General features: G+C 41.4%; 1 protein-coding gene across 2 annotated transcripts; it reads right to left on the bottom strand.

Annotated features, from left to right (window-relative positions):
- Window positions 1-1,164: 1,164 nt before the first annotated feature.
- LOC117486786 (nucleophosmin-like) lies at window positions 1,165-13,987 on the bottom strand. Of its 2 annotated transcripts, none has more exons than XR_004556319.1 (2): window positions 13,898-13,987; window positions 1,165-1,286 (listed from the first exon to the last, which is right to left on the bottom strand). XR_004556319.1 is itself a non-coding variant. In XM_034135335.1 (2 exons), the coding sequence occupies exon 2, from the start codon at window positions 10,343-10,345 to the stop codon at window positions 9,833-9,835; it is 513 nt and encodes a 170-aa protein (XP_033991226.1). In that variant the 5' UTR covers window positions 10,346-10,360; window positions 13,898-13,959; the 3' UTR covers window positions 9,670-9,832. The 2 variants fall into 2 exon arrangements, 1 of the variants encoding a protein (XP_033991226.1); XM_034135335.1 differs by lacking the exon at window positions 1,165-1,286 and adding an exon at window positions 9,670-10,360 and having other exon boundaries at window positions 13,898-13,959.
- Between the last annotated feature and the right edge of the window lie 4,578 nt (window positions 13,988-18,565).

Raw genomic sequence — 18,565 nt, 5'->3', positions numbered from 1 at the left:
AAGCAGTTCATCCAAAAGTTGTTGAGAGATTTCCCTCAGACCACAAATGTCAATTCATGGTGTAGGAAAATGTAGTTATTTTACAAACAGGATATTGATACAGTTCGAACTGGAATGAAAATAATTGGCTATAAACACGTTTGTATAGTAAAGACGTAGAATAAAGGTGTATTGAATATTTGTATTTAACTAAATTAAACATCTGCCCCATGAACATGCTCTGGTGTTTCTAAATAGTGCCAGATCTAATTTATATAGAATTAAATGTCACTTCTCAACAATGTGATGGTGCTTCCCTTTCCTGTGTCTATCACTGCTTTCCTACATTCTTCAATGCAACACGAGAAGAAAGAGAAGTTATCATAAACCAGGATTGGACTGTTATTACTTTGGTTTACCTGTCTTTTGAAAAAATAAAACCCTGACAAATGGCACTGAATATTTATTTTTTGTGCATTAATTTAAAGTGGGACAAGACATTGTATTTTCGTTTTTGGTTGTAACAAAATAACACATTTACACAGATCTCTTTAAGACATCTCACAGCTGAAAATGAGAAATACTCTGTATAATATAAATGATTGATTGAACAATGACAATAAATATCAGTTTGGACGGACACATCATTAAAAATCTCATTACAGGATCTATTTCAAGGGACACAATTCTGCCGGCCTGCAGGTGCAAGGTGAGCTTCCAGTCACTCCTGGGAGATACTCATCACTGACTGATATTCACTCTGCACTCAAAGCTATAAATACTCAAACAGACAGACAGACATGCTTAGGAGAGAGTTTTGATAACTGCTTTCAAATCAGACTGGGGTCTATGGGAGAGGGTCCAAAACATTCCCATTAGAAGAAACGTGCTGCAGTTTAAAAAACAATTCAAATAAAATAACGTTAATGACACATGCAAATTAAGAACATTTTCACCAACTTGAGGGAAACATGCACAGCGTTTATTAAAAGCTGCATAAACCAGACTCTGCAAATACAAAACGCTGCAAGAAGCAAAAAACACTTAGCAGACCTAAAAAGTGACACACACAGCTGGGAGACCAGGGGACACTAAAAAGTGACGCACACAGCTGGGAGACCAGGGGACACTAAAAAGTGATGCACACAGCTGGGAGACCAGGGGACACTAAAAAGTGATGCACACAGCTGGGAGACCAGGGGACAGTAAAAAGTGACGCACACAGCTGGGACCGGAGCACTTGGTATGTTCAGGATGTTCAGAAGGTGTTTTACGTTGGAGTGACTTCCTGTTCTCTGTATGTTGCACTGTAACACAGAAACAAAGGTGTCATGATCCCCTGGTTGCTGAACACAACTTACATCATACCATCCTGATGATCCCTGCTCTTCACTGCTCTGTCTATTCTGAGGAGGATAATACCTGCTTTGGGCTGTCACAAAATTATTTCAGCAATGTATTGCTTCCAGCCATGTCTCTGTGTTTTTACAGTTGATGTGTGAAACCGATTTCTCCTTCCTCCGCAGAGCCCTCCATCTGGATTGCTGCTTAAGGCGGCGTGCTGTTATTCTTCATCAGACCACAGAGATAAAAAGCTCCTTCTATACACACAAATGTGTCATACATCCACATATCGCCTAAAAAAAAGGTCAACACAAAACAGGGATTAGGGACACAGTGTGTGTGTCTTTTCAGACACATTGCAGCTGTGAAAAGATACTTACCTTTGGAGGCCAAGAGCTGTCAAATATGATTTAAATTCAGATTAGAGCCACTGTTACAGTATGTTTACTGGTTGTTTCTTGGATTACATTTCAGATAAAAATGATATAGAATATGTTTGTTCTATAAATCAGTGGTCTCCCATTCTTTCTCACTGGTACATAAATAAAAACTGCTCATAAATAAAAATGAAATGCAAATCTTTAACAACACTTCAGACATCATTGCAAGCACTGAGGCTGTTTGAGTGAGAAAGGAGTTTATCTCCCGTTTAAAATATATATATATTTATATTTGTGCACAAAATTATTCTATGTGGGTTTTCTTTTTCTTTTTTTTCCTTTCTACATCAACTACTATATGGAGTGGTGCAGGAATGAGTCAGACCACTTCTGGTTCCCTCATCTTGAAGTCAACGTTTTTGTTGAACATATATTTGGTTAGAAGCCTGAAATAACGTCTGTGGTTAACACAAACTGAAGAGGTTTTAATGTTTTTTTCTACGACTTAAAATACGTCAGTAAAAACCTCACTCGTAAATGTCTGAAGCTTCTATGCTTTATAAAAATGCGGTTGCTAACAAGTGTTTAAATGAGACGACTAAACGTCATCACGCCAAACATTAACCGCCTTAGCTTAGCATTGGTGACGTGAAGTCATGTGACCCTGCTGTAGTTTCTTCATAGTCTAATGTTAGCTTTTTACCTCTGGTTATTGCATTTACGCTTCACAAATCATAAAATGTTGTTAATATGTGGAGAATATCCTGATAAACAAAACAAGTAAGTATCATAAACGTGTGTTTGGCGTTTGATTATTCTGCAATATACCCAAATCCAATGGCACCATAACACATCATAACTGCAACGCTCTACCACCAACACCAGATCAAGAAGCATAAGAGCTCTGCACACATCATGCTTATCAGTCTATACATATCAAATACAGAAGTGCTATCAACTATGTGAGTTTTCTCATAATCTTTTATCGATACTCCGCAAATCAGGAATGTAATTTAAATACATTACCTGTATATGAATTGTGCTCTGAGCAGAATAACATTAAAACTTTCACCACTTTTGTTTTGCAGTACAGCAGAAAGCATGCTTCCTTTAATATATATTCTAATTTAACAGGTAAACACAAACAATGAATTCAATCTTCTCATGTAAGTTTGGTTTCAGTAGGTCCTACTTGATCTTTCATATGTAGCTTCTTTGGTTTCATGTATTCATTTTATTTATAAGGGTCTTTACTTTGATTAAAAAAATAATAATAATAATTTAAATAATTAAAAACTGTTTTAAATATGTGCACTGTTATTGTGCACTGCAGTGTTATGTTCCGCCATGGACAGCTGTAAGTCTCCCAGAGAGGAACTCTTCATCTATTTAACCTGTTAAGCTCTGAGCCTGTTTTTCAGGTCTCAGGCTCGAAAATGCCATTCCCAGAACAAATGACCATATCTTCCCTTCTAAAAGGGTTAAATTAATAATCTTTTTTCTCAAAGTAATGATAAACCTGTGAGTTGGATGTAGAAAAGTCAGAATCAATATAGATGTTTTTTATTTTAAAGAAAATTCAGATTTTACATAGTAAAAAACTGTAAATTATAGTGTCCGTCCAAAATTTCTTTTTTACTTATAGTGAAAACTACCCTTGGATGATGGGTTAGTAGACTAAAAGCTTTAGGAATCCAAAGTACAACATATAATAAGTACCCTGTATCAAGATTGACATTTGACCTTTTTAGAGAGGTTTAGCCAAAACCACTCCACCTCTGAGGTAATTTGGGTGAAAATGTTTTTTTTCTTCATATCTCTGGCCCCCCTTGGTCGATTTGGATGGTTGACACCTCTTTCTGACCGTTAGAGCCAATATAATTGAAGGGGGATGCCCCCACACACACTCGTTGTGAAAACAAACGGTGGGGGCTTCGCGCTATGCAGGTTTGCACCAGAGTGAAGCGATCTCTCGCTCTGACATCTGGAAACAAAAAAGCAGTTTTATTGCTTATGGATTATCAGAAATCATTTCAAAGAGGACACAGACACATTGGATTAACCTATGGATTAACTGCAGCATCGTTTTTTATCGTTTTAATGCCATTGAAGACCAGTTTTGACCAAGGTAAGCCATGTTAGCGTTTGTAGCTACCTAGCGCCACATGTTTTGATGTACGTTTTCGTTATAGCGTCGCAAATGTTTATCACTGAGTGTTGAGGTGGGCACCCCCAGATTCTGTGTCTCCAGGAGATGCTAATTGATGGGTTGGCTGTGCATCTAGGATAAGTAATAAGGGAGTTATGAGTGAGTTTAGGTGGCAGTGATAGGTTACATTTTTTCGTTCGTGGCTAATTCAGAGGCTGAGTGTTAGCATCTAGCGGTCAGCACTTATGAGGTCCATTATACACACACACATATTTCTAGTTTTCATATCTTGGAAGGGATCAGACACACACATATTTCTAGTTTACATATCTTGGAAGGGATCAGAGTTACTAGATACATTATTGAGTTGACTGGACTTTCCTTGTTACCAGGGTAGGAATTTCACGGCGACCATGGCCGTCGTTGCCCCTCGGTCTGGCCACGATGCCCTGAAAATAATTGTACGTGCTACGGCCACCATGGCCTTTGTGCCCCGCGCACTGTTAACATCTCAAAGTTGCTTCAAAGGCGTCAGAACAGTGGTCTGGTATCTGAACTGCATTATGCTGCGTTCCACACCGGACGCGATGCGAATATTTGCATCGCTCTAATTTCACCGTGGCTGTCAGCTGTGTTTACTCCTGTCATTCAAACAGGACGTGCTGGAGAGGGGGCGGGGCTTATATCCATGAACTTACCGTGATTTAATTGTAATACACGTTTCAAAAATAATGCCGAAAGTAACAACATACTGATACCGGTTAGTAAAAACCATGAATTAATTGCTTTGACAAGATGGCAGGCGAAAAACCTTTTAAAATGCGTGTTTTCTGAATGGAGATCGGATCGACCAGGTTAACTAACGTTGTATCTGCTCCATCCGGACTCACAACAACATGATACAGACACAGATACAACAGCGACTGTATTCGCCATGACACAGACAGTCTGTGTTTTGTTCATGTTTAACTTTTGTCCAGTTTCTGAACAGATATGAGGAGCTGTGAGCTCTGAGTGCTAACAGCTAACGGCTGATGTTTTGGTTTTCTGATTCAACGTCAGGCTGAGATCCTCACCGTTGATTGGCTACCGCGAGAACGCGTCACGCGAATTTGACGCTAGAATTGAAAAAAATGATTAAAGAGACTCTCGTACACAACCACACACACTTTTGCATTTCAAAGTATTGCTTGTTCATACAGTTGAATGTTGGAGCTTCACTGTGCACTGCTGAATGATGTATGTGCAGAGTTGGGACCCTTGAAGGCCCTGTTTCTTCTGCTCTGAAATGGAATATATTTGTTACATATAATAGATTTTTTTATTTGGTTTCGGATTTGTGAATGGGAGAAGTAGTAGATAAAAAACATACCCAACACTAATTATTAATAATAATAATTAATATAAACTCTCCTACACATTCTTTTAATGCAATAAACATTTATTCAAAATTATTCTGTTTTTCTGTATTGTTTAAACAAAATGTACAACTTCAGAAATATACCGAAGACTCAAAAAAAAAAAAAACCTAACATTGAAAGTATTTTGCAATAGTTTTATACCAATTTCCTTATGTTTTTCTGTATTGTTTAAACAAAATGTACAACTTCAGAACATATCCGAAGACAAAAAAAAAGGCCTAACATCAGCCTAACATTGAAAGATATTTCCAATGGTTTTATACCAATTTCCTCGGAGAGCAGATATTTCTATTTTTGATGTAATACTTAACCCTGTATAGGGCACTCATTGAAATACTTTGAAATTCTAAATTTCAACCCTAGAGTGTTATTGGAGGACATAACAATACTGTTTTACTTTTGTGACATTTTCTAAAATATTTCATTTTCATATAAAAAATCAAGGTCAATGAAGTGAAGATATGGTTCCTTGCCCGTTTGTGGTAAAAACATTTTTTTATAAGAAATATGAGAGAAAAATACATATAGGGTCAAAGGAACATTTATTTTAGAACATTAGAACATAACATAAGCACTTAAATACAATATAAATAATATAAATAGAGTGTAGAGTCATTTCTTATGTAAATGTGGGGTATGGAAATATAATATAATATATGTAAACGTTTTAGTGCACGGGTATGAAATAAATATTTGTAATGTAAACGTTTTAGTGCAAGGGTATATGACATAAATATTTGTAATGTAAATGTTTTAGTGCAAGGGTATGAAATACATATTGTAATGTTCAACGTTTTAGTGCAAAGGGTATGAAATAAATATTTGTAATGTAAATGTTTTAGTGGCAGGGGTATGAAATATGTTTGTATATAATGTATTTAATATGTAGTATACATGTTGACCTGCCCAGGGACTGCAGATGGAAATTAGCAAACTGCTATAAACTGTTCCTTTTTAACATGGTCCCTGAAAACTAAAGCTAACTAACAAAACATACATCACATGAGAAATTAGTCAAATTCCTCATGGTAACTGACAAAACAGTTACGCTCCGCATTCATGCAGAGGTGGACCTTGCAGACCCTGCAGACCACATTTGACCTTACAATGTTGCCTTTCCTGCTGCAGTACTTACAGGTCAGGCGAATGGCATGTACAGGGGCATGGAAGAGGGAGGGATCAAACCGCACAGCCACATTTGGGGTGTGGCTGCGGTGTCCACGGACAGGCTGGGGGTCAGCAACGGTCACACTCTCAACCAATGAAGATGAGCCTTCTTCGGGAGCTAGACTTGACTGGCCACTGGTTGCTGGCAGCCCTGAACACCTGAATTCTGAAGCTTTTCAGAGGCACGCCATACACACCAAGGGCCTTGCAGTCCCGTCTGTACATGATCCAGGCATTTGTGAGGCTGACATCAATGGCGTATGCCAGGGGTCGGTAACCTTTTTGATATGATGTGCCATTAAAAAAATTCATTGTCATCAGCGTGCCAACGATCGAGAATGATCAACGGGGGGGGGGGGGGGGGGGGTGTGGGTTGAGGAGCTTGACGCTGGTGAACTATCAACAGGAGGGCGGGGGGGCCTCGCTGCGGGGAAGCAGTGTGTGGAGCTGTCAGCACAACTTACATAATTCCAAATTTAACAAACATTTAAATAATTGGTTTAAACGGCATAATAATAAGGACGATCGTCCGTTCTGTGATTCTCCAGAACACACATGTTATGATATTAGGGTCAGGCAGAGTGAGATGAGATCGCTGTCCCTTAAAGAGAGAGAGAGAGGGGTGTGGCGTGTGCATGTGTGTGTGTGGATGGTAGAGGAGAGAGTGAGGGGTGTGGCGTGTGCATGTGTGTGTGTGGATGGTAAGAGCGCTGAGGGAGCGTGTGTATGTTTCTGGAAGTGAAACGAGGCAGCAGAAAAACAGAGGTCTGTGATGTATTTTGTGAAACAGAAGAACAGCTAAATAAATGCAAACGGCCTCCCAAGAAGAGCTCGCCTCTCTCCAGTCATTTCAGCTAAAGTGGGTTATTGAACCTGAAGCTTGTTGCTTCTGCCCTCCTCGACTACGGTCTGGGAGCCGACAGGAAAGTTCAACACACAGATGGCCAGTCCTTTGTAGCATATTATTTCAATGAGAGATGAGCAATCGCCACTGGGCTTTCAACTAAAGGCACAGCCACGCAAAAACTGCGGCATTTGTACAGCTCCTTATGGATACTGCAGTTTGTGCTTTCCTCCGTGGTGAAACGATCAGCCCCGCACCACGGAGGAAAGCGGCGAAAAGTCACCTGGAGTTAAAAAGAGCGGGGCTGCGCTGCGTGCATGGCTTCCTTTTGCAGGCAACGGGGAGACGCGCTCTGGCGGCGGTCCTCGTTCAGGATCCGAAAATATTTTATTTAAATATTTTGCACACTTATTCCACTTAATCCTAGTGTGGCCACTGGTTACGGTGTCGCGTGCCAATGCTGGCACGCGTGCCAGGGGTTGCCGACCCCTGGCGTATGCAAACATACGCATGTACCACCTCTTGGACTTCATGGGGGTTGTAAGAAATTAAAATCAATGTTGATATGGCAAATATTTAAATTAAATATAGGATTTTAATTTAAAGCAGTTTATTCTGAAGAAACCGGAAGTTCACACTAACTATTAACTTAACACTTTTATTCTGAAAATTCTTCATTTCCGGTTAGCATTAGCATGTGGCTAACGTTTGAAACCGTGAATTGAAGGTGAAATAACATGTGATGTTGTACACTAAAACACACTGGGAATAGCACTCATTTATTGAGGCTGAAAAAACGTTATCAGGGAATGTTTAAATAACCACAGACACCAGAATGATGTAATTTAGCAACAGAAAAAGGCAGGAATTGCATTGGACCTGCCCCCGTCGAGCCGGCCAATAGGAGAAGACCTCAGATGACAACGGGAAGAGCGAGCCCAAGAATCAATCTTTTTCTCCTCCTGCCCCCAGCTGACCCAACGCGGACGGGAACCAACAGCTGGCAGGGGGGAGCCACCACTTGCGGATTTAATTGTATATCACCGCATCATTTGTGTAATTAAATGCTGTTAACTTTTATGGGCTTCCCTTGACTCTTTTCAGTCTGTCCTGCTCTCAGGGTTCAAGAATTACTAACAGGGGTGGTCGGTAGAGGTGGACCAACATGTCACTCTTATCAATGCCCCCCCATGTTGGCATTGTAGGATCCGGATGACAGCAGGACAGCTCACCGGCTCCTTCGTCTTCGTCTCACTGCAGTACCTGATGACTGAGTAGGGCTGTGCGATTATAGCAAAAATCATAATCACGATTATTGGGTCAATAATTGATATCACGATTATTAAATACGATTATTCATTGACTTTGAAAACATCCATTTATTGAACTTTAAAAACAAATACAAATAATAATTTGAACAGTATCTTTTTAACTGTTGATTACCCTGAACGTATAATTCAACTGAAAACCCAATACAAAAATAAATTAAATAAATTATACATTTAAATAAATAATATCAAAATAATAAATACCAATAAACAAGATCAACAAATATTTGGAGCGCACTTCAACAAGCTACTAAACATATATAAATATGATAAATACAAATAAATGAGACCAAAATTAATTAGATCAAATATGTTGCAATGCACTGTCACAACCAAGCAAAGCTAAATAATTGTTTTTTTCGATTATGTTGTTTTTCGTAATTGTGGCAGGCCAAAATCGTAATTGCGATTAAAAATATGATTAATTGCCACAGCCCTATGATGAGGACATAGGCTCCACCCCCATGTCTGTTGACAGCAGAGATACCGTTCTGTTGTCCTTCCACCTGACAGCCAGGATCCCATCATCACTCATGATGTAGTCACATGTTCCACGAGGGACAGCCTTTTTCTCCATTTCCTTGATGGACTTGAGCGGGGGCTTTCCAATTCTATTGTCCCTGCCTGTATACCCGCAGTTCTGGTCTCGGAGGGTACCGCACTCGCTCCAGGCTGGTGAAAAAGTTATCGCAAAGATGGCTGTGGTGCTGGGGGAGGACATGGTACTTGCCAGGACAGAGACAATCTGGCTGGTGACACCCATGGCTTGTTGTTTAGGTGTCAGGGGGACACCGTGGGCCTCCAGAGTAGTCTTCCCCTGGTACAGCACCATGTCGTGGATAAGCCATCCGCAGAGGCCCTGGAAAACAACTTAAAACCCCACTTGTCTGGCTTGGTCTTTATATACTGCCTGAGGTTGCCGGCTGTCTTCCCTTTGTAGGCAACCATCACCTTCATCCACAGACTGTTTTGGGGGTCTGCGGCTCACGCCTGAAGGCAGAATTGAGGAAGCTGAACAGTGGCCGGATTTTGAAGAAAGCGGTCAATGGAACCAGGGAGCTCAGTGTTGTCATTGAAATGGACAACCCTTTTCAGCAGCCTGAACCTCTTTGAAGACATCAGGTTGCCAACTTGAGGGACTCTGGTCTCCATGGCCCAGTAATCTTCAACAGCTGGGAGCTCTGAAATCCCCATATACATCAGGATGGACAGAAATGTCATTATCTCATTCTCATTGGTGGTGAAAGTGGTGTTAATGTCCTTTTGAGTGGCGTACACATTTGTTTGGTAGGTGATATGAGTGATAATTTCGGGGCCAAAGTACCTTGTGAAGTACTGAAAAGGGGTTTCAATGTAGTCAGAGGGAGAGTGCTGGTATTCAGTTCTGTGTTTTCCAGGTCAGCTTTGTGCCAGGTGGTTGGCCGTGCTGCTGACTTCCTGGGTTTGGTGGGCCTCTTGGCTTGTAGTGCTGACTGCTCGTTGTCACCATCATCGTCGTCGTCGTCATCATCGTCGTCATCGTCGTCATCGTCGTCATCAACCTGGAGCACTGCAGGCTCCATGCACCACCTCTTGGCAGAGGGGCCCATGTCACTTGGGCCTGGAATGTCCAGATTGTGGGTGGGTGGGACAAAGTCAGGGTCTTCCACATCGTCATCTTCCTCCTCGTCATCGTCACTGATGGCAGGGTGTGCTGGCACAATGACAATATCCTTTCTCTTGGAATAAAACATCCGAGTGGACAGTTGCTAAAAATTAAACACATGCCAAAAAAACATAAAAACAACTGTTATAAGGTCATAACCACTGACAAATAGATAAAATAGAATATCATATTCACTATTGATAGCTTGAAAATGTCTAGAAATTAGTTAAACTTTTCACTGAATCACTGTATAGTGTTATACAAACCTTTGGCAACATTATAATATAAAATCCTAAGTTGTAATTGCCTTATTTGTAATTAAAATGTGCTATGCATGGCTTAACGCATCGGGTAGACAGTTGCTAAAAATTAAACACATGCGAAAAAACATAAAACAACTCCTATAAGGTCATAAAACTGACAAAATAGAATATCATATCACTATTTATGGCTTGAACATTTCTAGAAATTGGTTAAACTTTTCACTGAATCACTGTATAGTGTAGGGGTCGGCAACCTTTTTGATATGAAGTGCCATTAAAAAAAGAGCTCGACGCTCGTGAACTGTCAACAGGAGGGCGGGGGAGCCTCGCTGCGGGCAAGCAGTGTGTGGACCTGTCAGCGCAACTTACATTAGGGATGCTCCGATCGCCGATCCGATCGAGTGGGCGGGTCCTATGGGGAGCTTCCATTTAAAGAAATGTTTAAAACTCAGTTAATGGGGCTCATTCACTGGCGCTCTCTCCTGACAGCCTGTCAGTATCTCATGCAGCTCACTGATCCAGTAATGAGTGACCCGACAGTGAAGAATACATATATTTATAACTAGTTCCAGAGGTAGATCAAATAGCTAAGTGTGTTAGGTCTAACTCTTGTGTGTTCTGCTCCGCTCACCGGTCCGTCACAGCGGGTGGAGCTGCAGGATTTCTGCTTCACACACGTTGCACCGCTATTTTATTGTCATTTTCGGACACCTTAAAATACTGCCAGACTGGTGAAGCCATTTTGGCGAGCTTGTTTAGCCGCACACAGAGAAAAGTGTCATGTATTTTACGTCTCGCGATCGGCATTTTTAGAGAGCACCGATCGATCGGCAGAGAGTGAGTATCGGCCGATATCGATCGCCACGCAAAGACTGCGGCATTTTTACAGCTCCTTATGGGTACTGCAATTGTGAAGTGCTTTCCTCTTTGGTGAAACTATCAGCACTGCATTACGGAGGAAAGCAGCAGAAAGTCGCCTGGAGTTAAAGAGAGCGGGGCTGCGTTTAAAAATTGATCCCCAATACCCTAAAGTAATCCTTATTTTCCCTCAACCCTATATCACAACTCCTATCCCTCACCTGTCCTATATACATCATCTCTGATTTATCTAAATTCACCCTAGCTCCTGATGCCCTACCATACAAGCTAACTGTCTTCAACACTTCCCTAACACTTTCCCTATCTTTAACGGTAATGGTGGTGTCGTCTGCATACTGATAAACTAAACAAACCCCCCCTCCTGGCACCTCCACTCCTTTGATAAACCTGTTTTGCCGCAGCAGAGTCGCGAGGGGCTCGGCTGACAGCGCGTACAGCATTGCTGATAGAGGGCATCCTTGCCGGACCGACCTCCCTAACTTAAACATTGGTTACCACCCCATTAATTGTAACGCAACTGACTGCACTACTATAAATCCTCCTTACCCACCCTATTAATCTTTTCCCAAATCCTGCCTTCTCTAACACTCTATACAAAAACCATGACTAACCCTATCAAAAGCTTTATTTAAATCTAAACTAACTACTATCCCACCTATACCCTCCTTCATGTGACTAATTGTATCCCTAATACTACTAATAGTGTCACTAATATCCCTCCCTGGAATACTATACGCCTGTGTTTTCCCACTACTGATTTTATAACCCTCTTAATTCTATTCGCTAACACCCGTGCTAGCACTTTATAATCCGTGTTTAACATACTAAGTGTCATAGTTTTTAACTTATCCTATTTCCTTTCTTACAATATACTAATAATCCCTGTAGATATACCGGCCGGCAATTCCTCCCTCTCCTCCAGGCTCCTGTACAGTTTAAGGAATATTGGCGCCAGCCCCTCCCTAAACTCTATATAACTCAGATGTCAGACCATCTATCCCTGGACTCTTATTCCTACCTAACCCTGCTATAGCTAACTCTATCTCCCCTAGTCCTATCGCCCCTCACACATTCCCCTACCTTCATCACTCAACCTAGCTTCCATACTATCTATCACCTGTTCTAAGCTCTCCTATCAATCTCCTCAGCCTCAAATAACTCCCTATAAAACTCCTCAACTCTTTCAGCAATCCCTACAAAAGTGATTTATTTATTTCTCCTCCTTTCTTCTGCTATATACTTTCTCTTACTTTCTCTAAAGCCAAAAAGAACCCTGTACTTTTCTCCTTCAACTGCATACCTAGCCCTACTTCTAACTATAGCAACCTCTACATGTTCTCTTCTCTATCTCCCCCAGCTCATCCTTCAAACGACTATATTCATCTAGATCTCCCTATTTCTATATCTACCCTTTTAGCCTCTAAATGTAACTCTTCCCTAACCATTTTCTCTTTCTCTCTTTCTATATTCCTATTTTTACAAAATCCTATACTTATCCCTTTTATTTCATTTTTAAATCCCTCCCAACACACCCCACATCCTCACCGTTCAAACCTCCCCTTATATCCATACATTCTTACTTGAACCTTATACCATCCTCATTCAGCAGACATGCATTTAGGCACCACACCTCCTCCTCTTCCTTTCATCACTGTTCCAATGCAGAGACTCAAGATGTTATGATCACTCATGGCAGTATTCCTATACTCAATTGCCAATTTCTCCCCTAAATTACTCCACACTAAATCTATTCTACTCTTTTTAATATCCCTCCCACCACTTGATTCCTAGAAAGCTGCTCCCTACTGTTCCTTTCCCTCCACACATCCAGCAGCCCATTTGTCCCCATTGTTTTGAGAGCACCACGTGATGAATCACTATTAAAACACATATTAACAGACACATCCAGTTTTGAACACCACACATTAAAATCACCAACAATCATACAGTTTTCCCCCACATGTACCCTCCAACCCTTCAAAAAACTCCCTCCTCCTCCTTATCTCATTCGGTGCATAACGTTTACTACACTAAAAGTTTCCCCCATACACTCGAACATTATCCCAACCATTCTCCCAACACATCCTCAACTTTCCTTACATTCGTTACCACCCCTGCTTTAATTAATATTGCCCCCCTCTAGCACCCACACTCCCATTATTTACATAAACCTCTCCCATCCACTCTTTCCTTACATCCTCCACACCTCTCATCCCAATGTGTCTCCTGCAAGCATATAATGTCTGAGCCACATATCATTAAGGCCTTTCTCTCCGGTCCTGGACCTCAGCCCATTACCATTGAAGGAGGAAATTGTCACCATTACGAGTGTTATGATAGTTGTAATGTATTCATTCTATGTTTTTTTTGCAAAACATTTTGCAGGCGTTTTCACCCGTCTTTTCTCCACCTCTTTATCCTTCTCTGCTTTCCTCTTTGCAGTGAGCCTGCTAGATTCTCTCCTCCTTCCTTGCTCTTTATCACAGCATTAGTCTCACCACAGATCTTCCCCCCCAGAGGTCCCGTCATCTCCACCTCCTCTCCATCAGATTCGTTCTCCTCGTAGTCTCCTCCCTCCTCCATGTCAGACCACGACCGAACTGACCTCCATTTCCTCAGCAGTCTGTCCCCCTCTCCACCATCACCTCCTCGTCCATGCTCCTCTCCTCCTCTCCTCCCACCGACAGCTCCTCCTCCAGCATCAGGATCAGGTTCAGCATCCACATCCGCCTCAGCATCCGCATCCGGATCCGGATCAACATCCACATCAGCATCCGCCTCAGTATCGCCAAACCCTCACCTCTCCTCGACAGAGGATCCGCAGCAGCAGGAACATCAGCAGCTCCGTCGTCTGCTTTCCCCTTCTTCCTCCCTCCGTCTCCTCCACCGTCAGCGCAGCCGTACCAGCGCTCTCTTTGCAGCAGCAGCAACAAAAATAGCCACAACAGCAGCCACAGTATCTTTGTTTATACTGCTCCCAGCCTCATCACTTCTGCCCTCTTCCTCATTCTCTTCCTGACTTCCACCTCCTCTTCCTCTATGTCATTCTCAGCTGTTTTTATCCGCCTGGGCACTTTCTCTCCCCCTGGCTCCGCTCGCCCCTCTTCCCGAGCCACACAGTCCCGGGCATAGTGTCCCTGCTTGGCACATTTATTAGTCTGAACTCAGGGCATTCTTTATATAAATGCCCTGGCCTTATGCACAACCTGCAGACCGGTACTGCTTATCGTGGATCACCCTGAAGTACTCCGGACCCTCGAGAGTATCAAATCTAGTTGAGTATGGGAGTGACCTTACTTCCTTGTTGAATTCCACCCGCAGGAACCTCGTCCCGTCTGCAAACTCTGTGCCTGGCCACACTCTTCTCTTGATTGCCGAGACAGGCAGAACCCCCCACATTGCCAATCTGCCCTTAATTGTTGTATCCAATACATAAGCCGGTAGTTCGGAATGATACTGTAAGTTATTTTATCATACAGTCTCTGCCCCGCACCATGGCTCCGTTTATCCTTATCCCATCCATTATTTTATTTTCCTTTTTCATCAGCCATTGTCACTTCATATAGGCCGTCTCCTTTCACCCTGCACCCCATCACCACTCCACATTCTTTTTTAACTCCTTTTAGCAGATCCATTACAGATACCACTGCTTTTCCGCTTTCCACCACCACCACCGTAAGCTCTTTTTTATATTTCTCCTCTTCCACCACCCACTCCAACTCCTCTCTCACCTCTTTTTGTTTCCCCACTCCTGTTTTTCGTATTAAGTCCGCTCATTTTCGTTGTCATTGTCCTTTCCTTGTTCATTCACAGTTTTCCCATCCCTCTCCGCACTCCGCTGTAATGTTTCAATGTCCGTGATCCGTGACGCAGTCGATAAAGCCATTCCAGTTTTCGTTGCCAGTATATCCATCAAAACGAAAAAAACACACGGGTCGGGGGAAACCCCCAGACAGCATGGCTGTTTTGGGGGGGACTATGACAAAAACAAACTATAAGTTGGACGAAACAAAAGTGATTCACAAACAAACATTCACCTCTCCTTCTGGGACCAAAACACACGCACGCAGGCTCACAGGCCAAGCCCCTACTGACTGAGCCACTGCCGGAAGTGGTGTACTGTCCGAGCCAGACTAGCCTATGGTCATAATAATAATCAAGCAGAATGCCCTCTCTTCAGCACTTGGGGGGGTTGAACAAAGCAGCAGCACGGCTCCGGAGCTAACATCAGGGTACCCAAGGTGTCGACCTTGAAAACTTTTTGTTGTTGTTTTTGTGTAAAAAATGTGCCCCCAAAAATGTATTACACCATGTTGATTTAAATGATTACACCTTAATGGAAAAGTTAACAAAAGGAAGAGAATTAAGGGCCATAATGTTAAAGTGTAAACAAATGCACCCCCAGCAAAGACCAGGGTGATGTCTAATACAGGAAGGTCTGAACAACATGAGGGAGTAAGCTCAGATATCTTGTGTCATCTTTCAAACATGATATATGGCTTTGTTCACTTAACAGCAAGTAGAAGAATATTTTCCCCATGAATCAATCAGGTCATTAATCTGACTTGATTTCTGCTAATCCTGTTAATTCACAGAGAAACATTCCCAGTTTTGGAGTCAAACTGAAACGTTCTGTTTGCACCCAAAATACAACGTAAGTCAATGAGCAACTGGTATCCATAGCAACCAAGTGCTCAGTCTGCTAGGCACTGTTGATGCTTCACAGACTTGTGTTGATCCCCACAATGAAACATGCCTAGGCCTCTGTTATTGATAATATAATACATTCAATCAGTAAAATCATACAGACAGTATAATCCCTTTGTATGGCTTAAAACACAAAAACAAGGCATTATATTTCAAACTTAAATAATGTAACTGCTTGTTATGAGAGTTATTACTGAAGGAGGTTTAACAGTTTTTATCTATTCTTCCAATGTAATCCTAATATCTAAATATTTAATTTCTAGGTATTATATGGTGAATTTAACAGAAGTATCACAATTTACTGGGGATAAGAAAGAATTGAACTATCATTTTGATAGCTTTATTTTTCCACAGTGAGCTGATGCCCTCTGCTGGTGATCTGTATTCAGTTCAATATGTCCTGTTAGAGCTAATAGCTTTACAGCAGCCTCGGCATTGAGACTGCACTCTTTGTTTTTTGTTTTTTCACACATTATTTTTGAAGGTTTTCATTATAAAAAAAGTCATACAGAATGTCATTGCGCAGTCAAATACAGATCCAACAGTGCACATTTAAACCAGACTGCCAAAAAGCAGATCAAATATACCCCCCACCCCTACCCCAGCATGAAATTAAAAAAACAAAAAATAAAGAAACAGAGTAAATGAGATAAGTGTACACGTTCTCACAATTGACTCTAAACATTTTTTTAAATACAAAGCAAATGACAAACCAAAGACAAAATATATACAAAACTTACAATATTGCTTTAGAGATGGTAGTAGCCCAGATTCAGCAACACTCAAATATATACACAATCTTCTTTAAAGAGTTAAGTCCAGCTTGCAGTTCTCTACGTGTGTGATCAATGGCTGCCAGGCCTTATAAAATCTAGATCCAGTGGCGGATCTAGACCATTTTACATGGGGTGGCAAAGGGGTCGCAAGAGGTTTTGACAGGGGGGCATGGGAGGATGAATGAATCCACTACACAAAACATTAAAACACAGATATACATTTAAACTATGTATTGTTATAGTATCACAAAAGGAACATGCCCAGTGATCAGACAAAACAAGACTGCACATTTTAAAACATAAAGGTTTCAGCAAAATGAAAATAATACAAGAATTACAAGAATTTCTCAATAAAAAATATAAAATGGCAGGCAAAATACAAGTAGTATTTTGTTATACCTTTGGTTTGATCATAATCACTAATACAATAAGATGCATTTGTAACACAAAAACAGAAAGCAGGAATTAACATGTAATTTACATGGTAAAAGTGAGTGACATGCCTTGCTATGCTACTGTAATGGATGGGGAATAAAAACATACCATGTGGTCCTGCTAGAATGCAGGGGGGGGATGGGGGGTGATGCCCCCTAACACTGACCCTGTGGCCCCCTGAAAATGAAAAGTGTATTATTAAACGATTTATTGGATGACGGAATAGGCGGAACTAACGTTATTCGTCATTCTAGTCGGACACATTAGAGCGGTGCACTCACTTTCCCTGTCCGGCTGAAGCGCGCGAAAGAAAAACAAACACTTTTCATCTCGGATCAGAGGCTGTTGCATCCAAGCAAGATTGAAACCTACGTTTCGAGAGACTACCACGATAATTGAAGGTGAGTTAAACTATTGTATCCGTGTAATTATTGCAAGGTAAGATTTTAGGTCAGTAAGTGTTGTTGTTGACTAACGTTAGTTAACTTAGTGGGCGACGTAATCAGCAACAGCAAACAGTTTGCTTTCATTAACCTGTTAAGCACGAGAGACCCCGGTACCGGGGCACTGCCGCATGTTCCTTTAATAAAACTATGAATGTTTTAATCCATGTAACGAAGAAGAAGAAACACATCTAACTGATCTTTTTTTTTTTTTTTCAAAAGAAAAGCCACAATGCTAACACTGAGCCTCTGAATTAGCAACGAGCGAAAAATGCTAACACCTTACTGCACCGAAAACCACTCACAAAACCTTATTATTTATCTCTTCTCTACATCCAACACATCGTTTCACATCGTGAGGTGACACAGAATCGATGGACACCCACATTATCACTGAATTATACGAAATGGCGACGTTATAAGCAAAACGCACATCAAAACAGGTGACGCTAGGTAGCTAAAAATGCTAACATTTTTACCTTGGCTCTGTAGTCTCTCCAAAGTGGTCTTCAATGGCATTAAAACGATAAAAACGCTGCTGAAGTTAATCCATAGGTTAATCCAATGTGTCTGTGTCCCTTTGAAATGATTTCTGATAATCCATAAGCATTAAAACTGCTTTCCGTTCCAGATGTCAGAGCGAGAGATAGGTTCACTGTGATGCTAAATTACATGCGCGAAGCCCCCACCTCTTCTCTTCACAATTAGTGTGTGTGGGGACTCCCCCTTCGTTTATTGGCTTAACGGTCAGAAAGAGGTGTCAACCATCAAAATCGAGCAAGGGAAGCCAGAGATATGGATACCT

Source organism: Trematomus bernacchii, unplaced genomic scaffold (assembly GCF_902827165.1).
Source record: "Trematomus bernacchii unplaced genomic scaffold, fTreBer1.1, whole genome shotgun sequence".
NCBI classification, from domain to species: domain Eukaryota; kingdom Metazoa; phylum Chordata; class Actinopteri; order Perciformes; family Nototheniidae; genus Trematomus; species Trematomus bernacchii.
Note: the sequence above shows the minus strand (reverse complement) of the source record. Positions and strands in the feature narration are given on the sequence as shown.